This window comes from Silene latifolia, chromosome X, assembly GCF_048544455.1.
Source record: "Silene latifolia isolate original U9 population chromosome X, ASM4854445v1, whole genome shotgun sequence".
In the NCBI taxonomy this organism is placed as follows: domain Eukaryota; kingdom Viridiplantae; phylum Streptophyta; class Magnoliopsida; order Caryophyllales; family Caryophyllaceae; genus Silene; species Silene latifolia.
Genome location: NC_133537.1, coordinates 146,978,796 through 146,999,060, shown reverse-complemented (window position 1 = coordinate 146,999,060; position 20,265 = coordinate 146,978,796). Strand labels below are relative to the sequence as shown.

The following is a 20,265-nucleotide window of genomic DNA, read 5'->3' as shown; positions in this document are numbered from 1 at the left end:
GGTAATTTACTGACCGACTATGAATACATCGGAAAAAAACCAAAACAGTCAATATTACTTTTATTTACCGACCGCAGTATACATATTAGCAACCGATTGTTTAAGTAATCAATACTATATATTAATTCCAGAAACCAAGGGACTTCCATGTAATTAAATAAATCTATACACATTAATTATACTATATAGTTTTAAATCGCTAGCGTCGTGTGATGGACCTGAACAAGGGATTTCAATGTAAATATTATATAGTTTTGGTTAAAAGTATAAATTTAGAGAATATTAGAATATGGCGAGTTTCCTTAAATAAACGGGTTCCACTTATGATATTAATTAAGTAAATCAATTCAGATTTCCAAAAAATATAATATTTCATAATTCATTAGATTTGTAATTTACTTAGTAAATAATAATGATTACTCTTAAATAATATTCTAATCTAATATTTCAGATTTATTTAAATAAATAACTCTAATACAACTAGATAACCAACTATTATGATAGTAACCTTCTATGTGAGTAGTAAAAGCAACAATAATATATAGCAACGGGAGTAGTGAAAGTCATACTAGCAGCAATGGGGTAGTGAAATTAACAATAATAAATGCGGCAGTAGTGAAAGAAAAAATAATGACGGCGGGAGAAGTGAAAGTAATAATAGTCACAGCACATAATGAAAGTAACAGTAGGAACAACAGAAAGAGTATGAAAATTAACTAACAATTCGATTTTAAGAAAATATTAATTTATTTAAATATACGAGTTTGACAAAACTAACGGGTTAACCGTAAAAATAGCGAAAAATAGTAAAACAAACAACGATGAATCAAGAAGTAGTGAACGTAATAGTATTAACAGGGGATGTAGTGAAAATAATAATATTAACAGCGGGAGAGGTGAACGTGTCTCATATTGATTAATTTTACCTCTCATCATAATTTCAATATAGAAATTGTAAATATATGTGTTAACCAAATTTAGAGAAATCATATTTCATAGAAAATAAAATTTAAATGTTAAATAAAGGTAGCCCGGGCGTAGCCGGACACCAAACCTAGTTGTTTCTCTAAACTTAGAAACACGCTTTTTACTTTTTATCTCTCTTCCTTTCTTTATCACTTCCAACCAAACACACTACCATTCTCCACTTTCTCTCAAGCACTCAAATGGCGACCACCACCACGGATCCACGCACCACCGCTGGACCCACTGACCGCCGAGCAACGCCTGACCAGCAGACCACTCAGCTGTCCACTCTCTATTTCTTCTTTGTTTGTCCTAAATTTAAGGTAAGATATTCAAATTTGATTTATTATGTTGTTTAAATTAATTTTTCTATTGTTATTTACTTCTATTTCTATGTATTATTGACTAATTAGTGATGTTGTTAGATAGTATTGGAAATTTTAAGGTTAGGATTTGTGTAAATTGGGGTTTTGTTTTGTGAAATTCGAAATTGAGAGTTTGTAATATTTGGGGATTCTTGGGTAGTTCGCTTTTGTGTTAAATAAGATGATTTCTGTTTTTGTTTTCTTCCTTCTCCTCCTCCACCTATCTATTGCATACCCAATTTTTTTTGCTGTGAAAGAGGGAAAGGGTATTGGATTTTGGGTGTTTGTGAAGAAGAGGTGAAAGTTGTAAAATATTGAATGATGGCAATGTACGATTTTGATGTAATATTCTTCATGTGCACTGGAAGTTAGCTTAGATTTGAGTCCATCGTCTATTAGAAAGTTAGCTTATAAAATAATGATGTTTAGAAAACAATGTTTGATGTAGGTGCGACTATGGAAAAGTTGCTGTAAAAAAACTTTGGGAATTTGGAGATAGAGAAGAAAGGTGAAGGAGAGACGGGGGCTTTTCTGCTTTTGTGCTCCCATAATTACTTGTCGTAAAATTTCCGTGAGACAGTCTTATGATCAGAGGGTTGCTAATAATCAATATAATGATTGGTGTAGATATCTGAATCCCTTATTGTATCCCATACATCTGCTACAACTTAACATTGATCAAAAGATGGAATATACATGAAATATGAATAACCTTATCAACACTAAAACAAGTCCACCATTTTAACTATCTCACTTGGCTGGTTTCTCACTTAGGACTTGCTTGGGATGGGAGTAATTATTAAGGGAGTAATGAGAGCTAAAATATGAAGAAATGGGAGAAGATTAGTGCTTTGTGGTGGTTGTGGAGGGTGGAAAGAGGAGGTGAGGGAGGAACTATTACCTCTATATGGAGGTAATAATTACTTGGAGGGGGGGGGGGGGGGGGGGTAACAATTACTCCCCTAATGGAGGGACTATTACACTATATTTCCCCATTTCTATCCATTTTTATCTCCAACTCCCATCCCTTCCCTCCATTTTTTAGTTCATTTTAGCTCTATTATTACTCCCTTAATAATTATTCTCATCCCAAGCAAACCCTTAGTCCTAAAAGGCTACTAATTTATTATCGGTTGTTGCTTACTAGACTTATTACGCTATTGATATTCCTTGTTTTGTTCTTACAGGCATCTTGTAGCTAGTAGGATGGTGTAAACTAGGTAATTATATTAACAACTTTTGAACTTTGTTTTTTCTTACAAATTGCATTATACAACCATGATTGGTAGATATGTGAATGCCATGTGTATCTTAGATTACTCGGATAAACTAGCTTTTTTAATGTGTTGTAAAATGGGATATTCATAATTTTGCTTCTTCAATTGGTTGGTATCATAGTATATTAACATCAGACCGTATTAAAATGATTCGTCTTTCACAAGGCTAATTGATGTTCTACTCATGTAGATGGGTTATTCCTCACCTGTTCAGTCTTCATTAATCACAGATTTGCGACTTTCAACAGCAGAGGTCAGTTGGTTGCCTATGTCTTCTCGTCATCATTAGTTGTTTATTATTGTAATGTTTAATGTTTGACTTCAGTTTAAAGAATAATGCCAATGCTAAATGGGCTGGTCAGACATTATAATAACACAAGACCGTCTCTCAAGGTCTATATGAAATTGCTAGTGGTTAAAATTTTTTATTGGCATGTACAACCAATTAGCTCTATTTACATGCTAACTAGTTCTGTTTATATTTCTAGCAGGTCAATTATGAAGACATGATACTAGTTCAAGGCACAAGGAAAAGACATACTACTAGGATAACTCGTGGAGGTGGTGGTGTTAGGATTTCAAATAGAGCTTCTAGTAGCTTGATGTTAGTATTCTCTTGTTAGTAGAATAAGACTTTGTAGTTTGACAAACCTTTCACTACTACAATTCCCTTACTTTCCCGACACTTTCTGATCGACGCTTTTATAAGCGTCAACCCACTTTTTCACCCCATATACATTTTAGCAATATAATAATAATTTTTTATTAGAAAAAACCGCTACTCTCTAGACTCTCCCTCGCTCAGTGCTCTAATTACTAAAAACTTTTTAGTCTCGCGCCGCTTCCCCAAAAAATCAAACCGCCGATTCAATTATATTTCTCATCCTCCATTCATCAATCACCATTTGATTATCCCAACTTTATGCCTCTCGTCAATCATCACCATCATCACAGTGAATCGCGCCTCTCGTCAATCATCACCGTCATCACAGGTAATTAATCAAAACCTAATGAATTGTTGTTAGGGATATGTTAGAGATATCGACATAATATCTTCTGGTATATCAATGGTTGTGTTTAATATATTGATTTCGATCGTTGTTTCATTGTCATCGCAAGTCTTTGATTAATTTGTGACTTTTTGAAGTTTTAGTAATATAATAATAATAATCATTGGTTTTGATTATCCCAACCTTCGTTTAGTGTAAGCATTGAATTGATGGATCCTGGGTTCATGGACCAGCGATGAAAGCTAGGTTACCGGGTTCGCTAGTTAGAAGTACTTTTCTTAGCGATGAAAGCTCCCAGCCTGTTTAAGGTCCGGGGAAGTGGCAAATAAGCCCCAAACGTTTGCCACTATGTGCAAATTAGCTCCATAACATTTTATACGTGCAAATTAACCCCATTAGTTATATCCGATGTGCAATTCGCCCCAATTAGAGATTTCCGAGTAAATTTCTTGCCGGAAAATATTGACGTGCCACCGGAAAGATTACTAGAATAGATTAAATTAAATTATAATTTTTTTTAAAAAAAACATGATTCTAAATATTGGCAGATTTCAATTTATTGCTTCCTATCTTCTTCATCGCCATTGTTAATTTTTAGTTCTTAGGTTTGTTTATTTCTTCCTATCTTCTTTCGCCTTTAGATAATAAATTAACCCCATTATTTTTATTTCTTACGTCTGTTTATTGCTTCCTATCTTATTCATCGCCATTGTTAATTTTCGAGCTCAAACTGTGTAAAAATGGCGGCATATAAGTGTATTGTGCATAAACTCAATTTTCCCCAAATTTCAATTTTTTTTTTTTCAGTTTTTGTGATACTTGCTAAACTTTAATTACAAAAATGGTGAATGATATATGGGAATTAGTGTAGGCTACAACAAACAACAAAATTGTGATGAAAAAAATAGAAAAATCGGATGGAAAGAGCTTAAAATATATGAGAGTGGGAGAGAAGAGGGAGGAAGTAACGAGTGATAAAAGTGACGGTGATAATTCTTGTTTTTTTTTAATTTATTATTTATTTAATCTATCCTAGTCGTCTTTCCGGTGCAATGTCAATATTTTCCGGTGAAAAATTTACTCGGATATCTCTAATTGGGGCAAATTGCACATCGGGTATAACTAATGGGGTTAATTTGCACGTATAAAATGTTATGGGGCTAATTTGCACGTAGTGGCAAACGTTTGGGGCTTATTTGCCACTTCCCCGGTTTACGGTCCTTCACTGGTTACACGAATTACGCATTCCTCTATTAACATCTGATTTTCTTATCTATGGTTTTCATATGAAAACCCTGAACTTAATTGGAATACCGTCTTAGGTATGGTCGAGAAGAATTACAAACGTGGGCGATGGACTTACTCAAGAAACAGAAGCTCTTGCACAGGGTTTTGCCTTTGTTGTGTCCGGAGTTATCGTGAAACCAGTTGAGAGTGCCAGGCAGAATGGTGAATTGGGGCTTGCTCATGGGCTTGGAAGAGCTTTTGGTGCGATTCATTGTTCAACTAGTGAGTGGAGCATTAGATTATCTCTCTGGTGCAAGTTGTGCCATATTCTTTGAAGATTTAAACAACATAACTGCCCTCCAAAGAATTAGGAATCCTCGAGCTATATATTTTTCACACGTCTATTGGCTGCACTGCTTTTATATTTAGGCATGCTTTTGAGATAAATTTTGGTTCAGGAAAATATTGAACAAGTTGGGTATGCTACAACGGATGTGGGGACCCTACAATACAGCATGAGTTGAGGGATGATGTGATTAGGCATTAGCATTTTTACTAAATCTCGGTTCCTGGTGCAATTGCGGTAACATATGTTATCACGGTTATGGTAATGAATCACGGTAACTTACGATAATGCTGTGGCGTGTCCAGTATCACTGTTTATCATCACGGTTTATTGCGGCTTGTCTTTATATCGATCTTATAAGACGTATAGTAATAGCACCCGCTTTATTAGTCAAGTTTCTCACAAATATTTGTTGTTGAGGTCAAATGTCTGCCGCATTGTCCGCATATCAGCCACTTTTGACAAACCTATATATTTCGGAAAATATCGGTTAGTAATCAAGATGCAAGCTTAGTGTATACTAGTAGTGTAGTTGATTAATTTTAATTTATGTATTTATATCTATCTTATATTCAATGGATTCCATTAATTGCTTCGTCGCATCAAACAACCCTGTCTTTTTTTTTTTATGTTAAGCAATTCTCTGAACATCCTTTTCTGTTCTGCTTCAGATGATACTTTGGCTTACAGAAGCAAGTCATCATCTAGGATGCACTAAAATTTTCAAGGAACCCTCCAACTTTGGTTGGTCTGACTATTATGAAGATCATTTCATGTTGCCTCAACCAAGAATTGTCATGATCACCAATAAAACGGTTATGCTGCTTCAGGTTAATCACGGAAAAAAATCTGTCCTTGTTTTCTATTCATAATTAATTTCTTATTGTTGCATTTCTTGTTTTGGTATAGTTCAATGCGCTAGATAATTTGGACAAAAAGCCAAGCAATTATGTGGGACATCTCCTAGGAGGAGTTGCTTGCGTTGAGTTGGCAAAAGCTAGAAGACCTCAACCTTCACATTTGATTCTTCATTTTAATAGTTTCAAAAGACCCGAGCTTTTCGTTCGGGTTATTAAGTGCAAGCCAGTTAGAACCGTAGGCGGTCATAATCTGTTCAGCAGTGCGGAGATGTGGAAAACCAACCAATTTGATATGAAAAGCTTTACTTTAAAGGTAAGAGATAATAGATGGGTCATTAGTGTTTTCCATTTTGTCTTTCGGTCATTGACGGTTTCAAAGGATGTTTTAATGATTCTTGCTATAATTAAGTGCTTAAAATGTTTTTTGGCTAGAAGTCGATTATACTATAAAGATGTTGTTGGAGCTGTGATTTTGGGTACTCGGATACAGCTTATATGGAACATTTCTTCTCTTGTCCTCATCTTTAAAATGTATGTATATAGATCCTATTATGCTGTATGTCCTCAGCGAGGTGATGCAGACCTCGGTCTATTTTGATGCTATGAGTTTTGTACATGACAGTTCACAATCGTTATGTATTTATCGCAAGTTACATGGTTAATTGATTCATCTCACTTGTTAAACCATTGCATTTAACGTTTTTTTGTGTTTTTCTTGTCATCCTAGGTTATCAACACAGAATGGGGCAATTATAACTCGCAATATATTCCCTTCAGGGATTATGACCGTGCGATAGACCTTGATAGTCCAAACCAGCACAAACAGGTGATTATCTTGAGCATAATGTTACATTCATTAAATTGACAGTATGGCATTTTCTGAATGTTCATGTATCATTCAGGTGGAAATGAGTGAACTAAAGTAATTATAGGTTAAGAAGATCTATTTAAATAGGAAGTTATTTACCCAGATACCTTTGTGTTGTAGGTTTACATGTTTCTTATATGGTTTCGAGGAAACGTGTTTCTTATATTGCTTGTGGGGTGCAGGTTGGCTGCTATTGCTGTTGTTATTTACTGTCTGCTGCTATTGCTGTGTTGTTATTTACTGTCTGCTGGTATTGTTGTTGTTGATACTGTTACTGCCAAGTTGTACTGTGCTGCTGTTGCTGCTTTTTTGTTGCTGTCTTACAGCCATGCTGCGTGCTGTCTTGCTGATGCTGTTACTGTCCTGGGGTTGCCTGCTGCTGCTGTTTTTAGGTGGTTTTATGGTAGTTGTGCATTTTGGATAGGCCTTTTGTAGGCCTAAATTGTTTCACATAGGCAGGCCTAGCTCGGGAGCTTTTTTTCAGTTATGAGCCGTGTGTACAATCACTCTATTTTCCGTCTGTCAATGCATTACTTATTTAGTAATCATGATTCATGTCTCACTAAAGTGGAGTTTCTACTCAGCTTCCGGTCTGCTTGATTATATCCTTGGGAAGGTACAGGCTACTGATGGTTGTCAAATAGATGTTACGAGAGATGGCTAATCGACCATAACTTTGCTATTAGCCTTATTGCAAAAGTTATACCTATATCAAACTTACTGTAGTCTTTGGTAGTATTATTTTAGGATTCTAAACTTTTCTAATAAAAGAATTTTTTCGTATTGCAGGTTTTTAGCTACCTCAATGGTGGTGGTGCAATCAAATCAACTGAGCGGGCTTTTACTTCAAGATAACAAAGATAGCTACAATGAAGATAGGATTTTCATTTGGAAATATTATGCACAAACACCTATTTCTTGTAATACATATTGGATTTTTATCGGTTTAAATCATGTTAGAAGGTTATTTTAGCACTAAGAATTTATGTAAGTTGCAATATAATTGGGTTTTTTTACAACACTAGAACCTACAGATGGAGTACTTCATAGTAATTAAGTATGAATTGTGTATTGGCATATTGTAATGAAATTATTGTACTCAATATGCTTTTCATTTGTCATTGAGTAATCAATATCATTTAATTTACTCGTTGATAGTGTGACGAAAGCATTAGTATTGAAAAAATTAGAGGGACGCAAAAAGCGTCGAGAAGCTTCAAAATTCCCGACGCAAAGAAGTGTCAGAAACCTTACACTGACGCCAAAAAGCGTCGACAAGTTCGACACCAAAAAGCGTCAAGAATTCCTGACGCCCCAAAAGACCACGCTTTTTAAAGCGTCGAGAAATAAAATGTAGACGCTTAAAAGCGTCGAGAATAGCCTAAAAAAGCGTCGAAAAAGTAAGGTATGTGTTGTAGTGTTTGTCTGGATAGGTTGTGTATTATACTTGGATAACATTTAATTTATACAATTCGTGATTCGGATTTCATGGTGTGTGTTAAGTTTGGAATATATCATGTGGCTTTTATTAGAGTTTGTATTTGAAGGTAAAATAATAAGCGTATGGGGGGAGAGAACAAAAATATATTGCAAAATAGGCTTTAAATTACCGACTGAAACTCCACATTTACCGACCAAAAACAAAAATTACCGACTGATTTTCACATTTTACTGACCGATTGTCGGTAGGTAATTACCGACCAGAATTTTTTTACCGACCAATAAAACGCTCGCTAATTTTTCCGACCACATAGTCGGTCGGTAATTTTTATTTACCGACCATAATTACCGACCAAAATATTTAGTCGGTATTTATGTAAAATCGGTCGGTAAAGCAATTTACCGACCGATTTTTTGCATTACCGACCACTTTTTTCGGACGCTAATGACCAATATTCTTGTAGTGAGGGAATGGGCACAAAAATTATCAAAATTTGAGTTCAAGAATTGAAATGAAAAACAAAAGGTTTGTAATTTGCATCAAAGAAAAGAGGAGTACAAAAATAAGAACTCCTATGTTTCAAATATAAGCATCCTCGCTACCAATGGGGTGGTTTTGAAAATGTTCAAAAGAAAATGCAAGACGTTAAAAGTTGTCAAGTATTGAAATGTCAAACATCAAAGAAATGGCAAAAAGTAAGTGTTCTCAAATGTCAAATACCACAAGAAATTGGAGGAAATAACAACAACAAAAGCAAACTCCCATATGAAACTCAAAACATATTGATCCCTTTATCCATCGAATCCACTTTTGTGCATGGTAGAGAGGGGACGGCCCTTCTTCTTGTCTAGGCAAGAAGGGGAATTCCGCGATCCTCCAGTGTTTCTAACACCATAGGGAGTCTACTCTTGACGAAAGCATTTAACAATTGAGGACAAAGGTACCCTAGCTTGACACAACTTGGAGGTTATTTATTGGTATCCTTCTAGGCTTAGTAGTTTGAAGAAACCGTATCTATGATGGAATATGTACCCTTAGACTGCTTCCCTTTTAGATAATTTCCGCCACTTAGATGAGGAAAGTGGCTATTCATTTTTGTAGATGCATCCATTACTTGTTTTGTGTGCTTTAATACTTGGATGTATCGCCGTTTTGGCAAGCCCCACCTTGCCTTGCAAGAAGGCATCTTACCTCATGGATGTCTTGTTGTGAGTTAAAGGGGCAGAGTGAGGCTCGCTAATTGTCTCATATCGGTTATATTAGTAGGTTAGTTTAAATAAAGGTCCTAGTTGTAGTCACCTCTTTACTCGGGACGAGCAAAGGTTCGGTTTAGGGATGTTTGATGTGACTCATATTTGAGCACATTTAGTCCCCGAATTAAACTCGTTCCTATGCTTTATAGCACATAATTGGGTCATTTACTATCTTTAGTTTCCCATTTTGCATATTCTTTGAGGTTTTGTCTCCTTGGTAGGAAAGGATTGCTAACCTTGCATTTACGAGGCGAAATGGAGCTAAATTGATCGCATCCAATGACCAAGCATCAAAGAGAATACCAACACTAGAGGCCTAAGTAGATAATAAAGTGAAATGGGCAATGATGAAAGGATCCTTACATCCCCGAAATGATCCTTGCGGATTGTTAAGGAGGAAAAAGAAGAGAAGCAGTCTGCCCAGGAATCCGAGCGGATCAGGCACGATCCGGGCGTCTCACAATAGCAAGATCCGGGCGTCTTGTGCCCAAGACGAGCGGATTGCAGCGCAAGGAGCCAAGCGATTTTCCCTGGATCCGAGCGAATCCTAAGACAGAAGAGCCTGTGCCTTACCTCAAGGCGAGTGGATTGTGACAAGACTAGCATGGGAATCCGCTCATTTCCTTCGGGAGGAGCATTTCCTCAACTTTTCTTAGGGTCTTAATAGTCATTTAAGCCCTTAGTAACCGTACTCCTTGTACCTAATATTTAGTATAAATACCCCATTGTACTACCTAGATTAGCATGCTCTCTTAAGCAATCCTAATCCATCCTTAATCACTTTGAAATTCTCTCAAATTAGTCTTAATTTAGTTGTAATACAATTTCTCAATATTAATCACATCTTAATCTTTCCTTAATTTCTCTATTGTTCTTCCTTTATTTTGGGTAATTAGAAGACTATTTGGGTTTATTTGGAGGATTGACAACCTTCCATCAATCATCAAGTACTTCTATTATTCTTTGCTTTATTATTTAGAATCATCTTCATAGGTATAATTCTCTCTTAATCTTGTTTAATTATTGTTAATCACTTTCATTCATTCATCATGTTTTGCCTTGTTAGTATGATTGAGAACCTTGTTAGCATGCTAAACTTGAAAATGAGTGAGTAGTTTCCTTAGCTAGGGTTAATGAGGAATTAGGGGAAACCAACATGGGGATTGATTCATGCTTAATCTAATATGTCTTCATAATTAATTTGCTTGCTTGTTGTGATTTCAACTTATGCACATGTTATGTTTGATGAAATGCGAGCCTATGAATCCTTGCATTTTTTTATCCATTACCTATCTTTTCAATGAGGCTTGTAAGCATATAAACCAACTCGAGCCTCATTAGACCATGCATATACTTGAATAGGAAGGATTAAGTCGACTTGTAGGTGTTGTACAATCTAATCGATTCGGCTCCGGGACCCAAATCTTCTTTGAGATTGTAAGCTTATACACCAACTCGATCCCATCACAACAATAAGTGCTTACATCTAATTGAGAACATGTTTGTATGATCAACTTCCATGAGTCCCCTATGAACCCATGACACCCTAGTGCTTTTAATCAATTGTTTACAACCTCTTTATTTAACTTGCTTTGTTTTTATTCATCTTGTTGATTAGTTTAGTTGATCTCTTATCTTAACCCAAATTGTGACACCCTAAGACACAAACATTTGCAATTGAGAATCATACATCAATACCCGTCCCTTGGGATCCGACCTTTACGTGCCTCTTTGCTAAGAGTAGTTTGTGAAGTTATAAATATTGTTTTGGTTGGTAGCTTTTGACGACGAGTTTTAAACCACACCAAGATCCCATCTCTGCGCATTTTACTCGAAAGTCAAATTCCAGAAGCTGATTGGAAAAGGGATAGGTATGACGAACTCGTCCTCTTGGACGAACGAAGGCTACGCGCATTACATAATGTGCAGACATATCAAGCACGCATCAAACGAGCCTTTAACAAAAGGGTCAAACCCAGAAATATCAAAGAAGGAGATTTAGTACTCAAGTCAGTCAGAGATCTCCTACCTGTCAATCCACGAGGAAAATTTAAGCCTAATTAGGCGAGACCTAGACGGGAATGAGTTTTCTAACCCTACCAACCTAGACCAGTTGAAACGTTACTACCCTTAGAAATAGGATAAAACGCGCCTCGCGTGACCCACGTACCGCTCGTGTGACACGAAATAAAACTGGCCCCTAGCCCGCTAAAAGCTCATGATATTTCGCTCTTGCGTTTTGACATTTTGACATCCTCATATCATCAAATAAATTAAATTGCACTTGTTTAGGAGTAAGTAAAGCACATGCTTATTTTCTAAGTTCATTACAAGCTATTGCTTCGAACATTTATTCTTTTACATTTTCCCGAACTACGCACAGGGTTTGATTTCATTTTTTTTAATGAATACGTAGGCAATCCTTCACAGGATACAACCCGTCATTTTTAAAATGTAAATAGAAGGACATTTGCATTTGCATTTGAAATTTGACAAGAGTAAATAAAGGAAATTTATGAAAGTTTCTTAACTAATAAACCTTTTATTCTTTGTTCCATAAATAATAATAATAATACGCCAAATACATATAAATTTAAATGCTGAAATTAAAATGATAGGCTAGGATTCTAAAAACCCCGCCATTTATTACAACTCGAATAATAATAAATAATACTATTAATAAAATGACTAAGGCTATTCTTCCATTTTCCCCTTGCCTTTGTCACCCTTGTCATATTTCTTGTCTCGACCACGAGCGGGACGCTCTTGCGTTATCTCCGACCTAATCACCAACGGTCGTTCTCTCGGTCTAGCATTCCCATTCCGATCCACCACCATCTTCTCATTAGGAGCATTCTTTGGTTTCTTCGACGGACGAACAACCCGATATCCGGCTTCTTCTTCTTCCTCAGTCAAGTACCTTTGGTTCTTCTTCGCCACTTCACGGATTTTGCAGTCTACAGACTCGTGCTTCCTTAGCTTCTCACACTCCTCGGAGGTGCCAACTTTCCTCCATTGCAGATATGAATCAGGTACCCATAATGAGCCAACCGGGATGGGTATGAACCACATATTCCTTTGGGCCCAGCGAATAGCCCACTCCCGACAAGACTCTGTAGTATGTGCCAAGGCAATTTGAGAGACAGTGTCTAGTTTCGGGATTTTCTGTCTTAAGCCCACTTGCCTCATCAATCTCTCCGGAAAGGTATGAACCATGAATTCCAAGCCAGGGACGCGAATGGACCGCGTCAGATCCAAGGATGATACTCCAGTCACCGACCTGAGATGCCACCATGGCACTATCCACCTGATCAGGGGCTCACCTTCACTCTTCAGTTTCTTTTCCCAGTAATCGCATACTCGAGTGAAATCCACCATGTACAACCTCGTCCTTATTGCAATAGATCGGGAGCGGTATCCTACAAGTCAACTGGGGGCTCGATAAACCGTAGTCTCTCCATCAGCCAAATCTGCAAAGAACAAGAGACGGGAGTCAGTCTCATATTCGGCCAAATCCAAAAAAAAAAAAACGAACCGAACCGAAATAGTAAAAACGGCCAAGTAGGACAAAAACAGGTTTTTACCTGTAAAATGATAGGACTCCCAAGATAGGCAGCTCGCGGTTCGCCTTCCTATTGTCCAATCCTAGGATGGTCTCCCCTAGAATCAAGCACGCTGGGCTCCTGCGCAGTTCCATTTGCTCCAGTATGCCCAGAAATCGAGGGTCACCCCTCATCTCTTGGTCCACATGCCCTCGAAGGATGTAACAGTGAAGAAGGCAGAATCCATAAGCTCGACACCTCGCCACATAGGAGATAGTAGGGTCCTCCCTATTTATAAATCGATCAACAAAATCAAACATGCGGACTCCTTTCGAGGTCACGAGACGGTCCATCTCAGCCTTGGTCAACCCAAGCAAATCCCTAAATTTGTTTTTATATCCTTGAGAGCTAGGAGGTATAACAGGAACACCTTCTGCGTCCCATCCTCCAACCGCCGCAATTTCTTCGGGAAAAGGGCAAATTTCGCCTCCCGGAAAGTCAAATACATGGAAATTTGGGTCCCAATATTCAAGACATGCATCCAAAAAGGGCCTCACGACCTTCACTAGTTTCAAACATACGATTTATCCCAAATTAAAAGGATCCAAGTCGTGTTTCTCCACATTTGTGAATTCATTCGTCCACTCCTTAATGCGATTTTCAAAAGCATCCATATTTTGTTGGAAATTTGGAGAAGTTTATAAGAGATTTTATGTAATAGACGAAGTCGAGAAAGAAAGAATTGTGAGAATAGAAGCTCGACCGAGGTCTCTATTTATATTATTCGATGTTTCCTAATTTCAGCAGAATACAGACCAGCTGGGGAAATGACGCAACAGCTGTTGCGCCTCTTCTAAGGGTCGCAGCTCCAGCTGCGCCTCTTCCCGAGGTCCTTTTCCTCGTTTTGACGGCCGTGGATCTTTCCTAATTACGCTTTAGTTAAAATTTCCTATTCCTATAAGGATTTAATTTGGTAATTCCGTGTAATTGCCAAATTTATGTTTCCTAATCGCTATGGGTTCGCTTTTCGAGTCCCACTCAACAGTTTTTCCATATACGCACACTTATCCATTTTTTATTTTCTTTTTCTTTTCGGGGAATCATTTCACTCCCTCTTTTCAATATATTTCTAATACACTTGGACATTTCTTTTAATTTCTTTTCTTTTTTAGGGGGTAGCCCTCCCTACCGTCCGGTCGCGTCACTTTTTATAATTTTTGTCCATTTTCGGGCACTTTTTTCATTTTTTTCGCGCTTGTTTAGGCCATTTATTTAAGCTAAATATTTTTATTATATGCTTTGCTATGTGATTTTTCTACGTGAATTTCGGTAGCATGACGGCATAAACCGTCACATGCCAAACCTATTTTCTAAGCTAACCTAAAGATATAGCAAACACCCAGCAACAAAGGCACACAGGCCATCATATATACAACCAAAAAGACCAAATGTACATCAAAGGACGGGCTCCTGCCCAAAGTGACACCAAAAGAGAAAATGTACAAATATACAACAAACAAACAGCCGGCAAACTAGTCCCGACGACCCCTCAGCTCAGCTACTGTCGCCTCAAAGGCGACGATCTCAGCGTCTCTGGCCTCGAGCTCTCTCAACAAACAGGCCGTCTCCTATTGGGATTGTGCTAGCTTGTGCTCCAAGCGACGCTCCCTCTCCACAGAAGAAATGGAGCAATGTTTTATTCTACTTTACTTTACAAGATTGAATGATAAGAAATGAGAAACGGGTAGGGAAGGTTCATACCTACCTCCCAGAGCCACCAGTGAGGGCCTTGATGGCTGTAGCTCGCAGCTGGTTAGCCATCCTCCACAACTCCATGTGTCTGGACGGTGCCACCTGCATAAAGAGAAAATTCAAGCAAATGCATTCATATGTAATAAAGCATAAAAGAACAAAAACCAGCCAAAGCTGTAATACTACGGTTTTTTATGTCTGTGGGTACTCTATCGAGTGGGACTTACTCTGTCGAGTAAGTATATTTTTACGTAAAACAGTAGCTGACCTGATGGGTACTCGATCGAGTAAGTGTGACACTCAATCGAGTAAGGGGCACTCGATCGAGTAAGTGACTTACTCGATTGAGTAAGTGTGTCTTACGGGATTGTTTAGCCGGGTTTTGTTAATAATGCGAGATTAATATAAAAAGGATTCCGTCACTTTGCTTAATCACTTTTAACATTCTAAAATCTTTCAAGAGAATTATAAAAGTTACGTAGATCGCATCTTCTCGCATTATTAGCAAATCCCAAGGCTAGGATCGTCGGATCATCTTGTTCTTTACACCGTTGTGATCGTTGTGTCGAGGGTAAGCTTCTTGTATAATTTTTATAGTGATTTAATAAGTTTTCTTAAAACCCTAATTGGGTAGAATTGGGGAATTTGGGTGTATTATGATGTGTAGTTGGTAATTGTATGATTATGTGCTATAGGAGGAGGATTCGTAGAGGAAAAGTTCTGATTAGCTGCGGTGACGATCTCGTGTGATTGTTATTCCAGGTAGGGTTTCCTTACTCAGTATTGATTACATAATGTATTGGTGGTTGTTTGTTGTTATTGTATATCATATTGGAATTGGATGTGGAATTGGTGATTGTTGATAGTATAATGTGATTATTGTATATCGTCTGTGGTTTACGAGGTGCGTCCTCGGGTGAGTGGAGTCACTTGCGGGAGTGGCTTCACGCCCTTGATTCACCTTCTGTGGAACCCGTTACAGAAGGGATATGCACATTTAGGAACTTGGGTTTATCGCTCGGATGAGATGAGCGGGGCTTAGATGGGAACGGCTGCGGTCCCCCACTGGCGGTGTGGAATACTTGTTACGATGAGTATTCTGGCAGGACTACACACATTAGTGTGTAGTCAGGTGTGTGGTGATGTGACGGAGTTTGGTTGACTGGATTGGATTGTAATGTTGTTTTATTCCAGCTGTTTGTTTTGTGTAATCAGTACTGACCCCGTTTAATTGTTTTAAAAACTGTGGTGATCCATTCGGGGATGGTGAGCAGTTATTGAGCAGGTATGAGATGATGCGCATGGGATAGCTGGGTTGAGTCATCACGAGCTGTTTAATAGTCTTCCGCTGTGTCATGAACTAGTTTATTTCATTTGGTTTAGAATTTTTTAGAACGATTGTATTTTACTTTATCAGTTTTGGATTTTGGATTTGTATCACTTTAAACTCATTTATTAAAGTATGTTTCGTTATTGTCTATTTGATATACATTGCCTCGGGTAACCGATATGGTAACTCTTCCGTGCTTTAAGTGGTCTTGATAAGGCACTTGGTGTATGGGGGTGTTACAAAGTGGTATCAGAGCGACGATTTTGGAAACTGTAACTAACGAACCCAATGAATCTAGAGAGTCAAAATAAAATGAACCCCGGTAGGAGTTGTTAGGAGCTAATGCAAAGACTTGAGAGACGTCCTAAAGTCGCGATCTCGCCCTACAACTTTGAACCGGTCACAATGGGGTGTGTCATGGGAACGTTATGTGTTTGTCTAAGTATGTTGCATGTTTATATAGAATGTGAATTGGTGGATGAATGCATATGGAGGATAGATTATGTGTGGTGAAAAATGATGATGATATGAGTACATATGTTGTTGATTGAGTAGCGGGATTGTATGATGAATGATTTATAACATGTGGAGTAGGATGTTGTTTGTGATTGTAGATACCTCATTTCTGCACCTCCCGCAAACCACCCGGTGATGATTAGGCCGCATGTTTGGTACGCGAAACGATTTGTGACAGTTCTTAAGTTTATCGTCAAGTGATCGCTCAAATACTTGTGTCTACGTCTTAATTGTCATCTATGTGCCGATACGGTCGTTTTGGCAGTAATTAGAGTACATTTGGAGCCCGGGTCAAAAAACCGTCTTCATTTTCTAAAACCGAATCAGAATGTTCTGGAATGTTTCGGATATTTCTATTCCATATTTCGCAATCTTTTAATCTTTGGTAAAGAATCTCCCGTAATATTCACACAAAATATTAAGGAAAACAAGATTAATCCGTTATTCCATAACCAAAACACGGAAATCTTTCTTCCGCAGGAGGAAACCACTTGGGAAAGGACGCAGCAAGTGCTGCGCCTCTTCCAAGAGACGCAGTGCCTGCTGCGCCTCTTCCCAAGTCCTTTTCTGCGTATTTTTCGTAGCTTTTCATATCTTTTCGAGATTCACTTCCAAAGTTTCTCCGAAAAACCCTACTTCCTCCGTGTGATTAGTATAAATAGAGACCTTCGGTCTCACATATTTCTCACGCGAGTGTCCGCCCTTCTCTTCTCCCTTTGCATTCTAGACCACGTTCTTACTTTTTGGCGCCTACGTGCTTGAACTTTAGACCACGTAAGCTCGGATCTTTCTGAGTACCAGCCTCGTTTTGCATGACCGACCAATTTGACCAACTCCACAATAATCAACTTTAATCAATCTTGTTCGTTTTCCTCCTAGAGGGCACTTTCGTCTACATTCGAGTCGAGCATCACTAAACGTTAACTTAGTTCATCTCGTTTCGTCAAACATGTAAGTCTGAGGGTGTAAATCCTTCTTTTATTTATTGTATTTTATTTTTGTATCATTATTGTAAGATTTATGTCGAAAGTATTCTTGAAACCGATTTGTAAAACCTTATCTCAAACCCTTTTCACGGATTTACAGGAGACAAACGTCGAGAAAGGACGCAGCAACTGCTGCGCCTCTTCGAAGGGACGCAGCACCTGCTGCGCCTCTTCGTGAGGCTGCCGCAGTTCCTGCTTCCTTTTTTTGTTCCTTCGTCTTTTGTCAATTCGTTTCTTTTATTTTCTTTCGTTTGTTCTTCGATTCTTTAATATAACGATTTAAGCATAATAATTCTATCATGTAATATATTATTCATCATCATTAGCATTTAATTCATCTTTTAAATCCCGACTTAAATCCCTTATAACCAATATTTGCGAGTTTTCGTCATTAAAGTCAATTCGGGTTTTAGAGGTTCGATTTACTCATATTTAATCTCTGGAATTCATCTTTGATATATTTTCATTCGTTATTTACCGTCATATCCATCAATAATTAATTCATCATTAATAATTTGTTTAGCCTAATTAAATTGTATTTGTAAATAATCCTTATTAATCTTGTATTAATTCGTTCTGATTAGTTTCGTTCATGTTTTATTGTTTTTATGACCTCATCCACATGTAAATAATCTGATAATCACTTTCATCCGAGTCAATTATTCATAATAAATCATTAAATTAACCAACCAATATTAACAATTTGCAATTTCGGCTTCACAGCCAGAACTGAGCCAAGGAACGGACGCACCAACTGCTGCGCCTCTTCCAAAGGACGCAGCTCTGCTGCGCCTGTTCCCGGTTGATTTATGTCCCTGAACTCCCGTTTTGCCTTGACCTAGTTTATTAGTTTACGTATTAATTAACTATTACTCGTATTATCACCTAATTTCTGGTAATTTATTTATTCTTTCTTTCCTAAAATTATCCGGTATAAATGTATTTTCGACATAAATCATTAATCCAATGTAATTATTGTAATTTTCCTTTGTTGTATTGTTATTGTATTTCTTTTATTGTATTGTTTGTATACTCTCACATGTAATCGATCCTAAATTCCTACCTCGACATTATTGCATGTTAAATTACGTGATAACCGACTTAGTCTAATTCTCACATGTTAGGATTAATTTATTGGATGTTGCATTGCATGCATATAAATCGACAATATATCGAGTACAGAGAATTTCCCTAATCATTAGTAGAGGCCGCTATCGAGGCGGGCGGGATTAGGTGTTCGATCAAAAGAGCTTCCTAATACGTACCCTCACCCCTTACTCCAGATCTTTGTGAATTTCAATCTTAATTCATATTAAACTTGTAATATGAATTTAATCCAACATTATATTAAACTTCTTTAAAATAATTGGGTATCTTATAATTGTGAACTTCTTCACAATAATTAATCATACATTATAAATATCAATGTATAATAAATATTGGCCAAAAACTAACAAAAAAAAATCCCTTTTTTTATATTGGTCTCGGCATATTGCAAAAAATAAATAAAAAAACAGCCCTTTTTTTTTCTTTTTGCTCACGCTTTTAGCCAAATAAAAACAGAAAATATTTTTTTTTTCGGCAATTCATCAAAACGGGAAAAATAACAGATTTTTTTTCTTTTGGCTCGGCAAACCTAAAAAAAAGAGTCCTCTTATTTTTTTTTTCTTGCGGCAAAATGCCCTAAAAATTAGATGAAGAAATTGTTTATAGTTGCTATTAGAACACGATTGGCAAAGACATCTTTTTAATCTAATCATATATTCAAACTTGATGATTCAAATTAATATGTTTGCCAAAAATTATGTAGCAAAAACAATTTATCATCAAGAAACAATCTCCATTTACATTTTAATTTAATCCTCATTAAATCAAACATCTACAAATTCATCATGTAATCATTTTAACTTATTAAAACAATAAAATGAATGAATCAAAATGGAAATAAATTATCAAAACAAGAAAAATACACGGCTGGAAAAAAAAAAATTCCATACGGCATTTTAAAAAAACTTTTAGCCGATTTTTTTTTTTCTTTTTCGATTCTACAACCTTTTGTATAAATTCAATTTATGAAAATCATCAAAAATAAAATCGTGGCCTTGGCTCTGATACCACTTGTGGGAAATATCGGTATACTTCCCTTATAACTAAGGATTATAACGAATTTATTATGATGAATACGAGTCATAAAATAAATTACATAAACAAAAAGGTAGAGAATTAAGAAATAACCTTCGGTCCTAGCTAATATGGCCTATGAACAATAACGCAATGATATTCTCCTATCAGTTGCACCCAAGATGATATGAGATATGCCTTTGTTCTTTGCTATAATCGATCCCCAAATTAACTGATTAATCTTTAGGGTTTTGTGTGTATTTTTGATGAGAGAATTAGGTTAAAATTAGGTTAGAAAAAAATGCTCCCCTTAATCTCCCTTTAAACCGTGTATATGGAGTGATTAGGGTAGATTTTTCTTTTTAATTTTTCGGCCCATATATCCGAAAATAAGAGGATTTGTCT

The 20,265-nt window shown here is 36.9% G+C and overlaps 1 protein-coding gene across 14 annotated transcripts; it reads left to right on the top strand.

Moving 5' to 3' along the window:
* The first annotated feature begins 1,061 nt into the window (after positions 1-1,061).
* On the top strand, positions 1,062-8,074 carry LOC141623662 (uncharacterized). Of its 14 annotated transcripts, XM_074439795.1 has the most exons (11): positions 1,062-1,289; positions 2,519-2,551; positions 2,799-2,861; positions 3,100-3,600; positions 3,812-3,926; positions 4,941-5,106; positions 5,304-5,452; positions 5,863-6,021; positions 6,101-6,364; positions 6,779-6,877; positions 7,709-8,074. In XM_074439795.1, the coding sequence occupies exons 7-11, from the start codon at positions 5,450-5,452 to the stop codon at positions 7,772-7,774; spliced, it is 591 nt and encodes a 196-aa protein (XP_074295896.1). In that variant the 5' UTR covers positions 1,062-1,289; positions 2,519-2,551; positions 2,799-2,861; positions 3,100-3,600; positions 3,812-3,926; positions 4,941-5,106; positions 5,304-5,449; the 3' UTR covers positions 7,775-8,074. The 14 variants fall into 14 exon arrangements, with proteins under 14 accessions (XP_074295896.1, XP_074295888.1, XP_074295890.1 ...); XM_074439787.1 differs by lacking the exon at positions 5,304-5,452 and having other exon boundaries at positions 4,941-5,127; XM_074439789.1 differs by lacking the exons at positions 3,812-3,926; positions 5,304-5,452 and adding an exon at positions 1,780-1,839 and having other exon boundaries at positions 4,941-5,127.
* Positions 8,075-20,265: the final 12,191 nt, after the last annotated feature.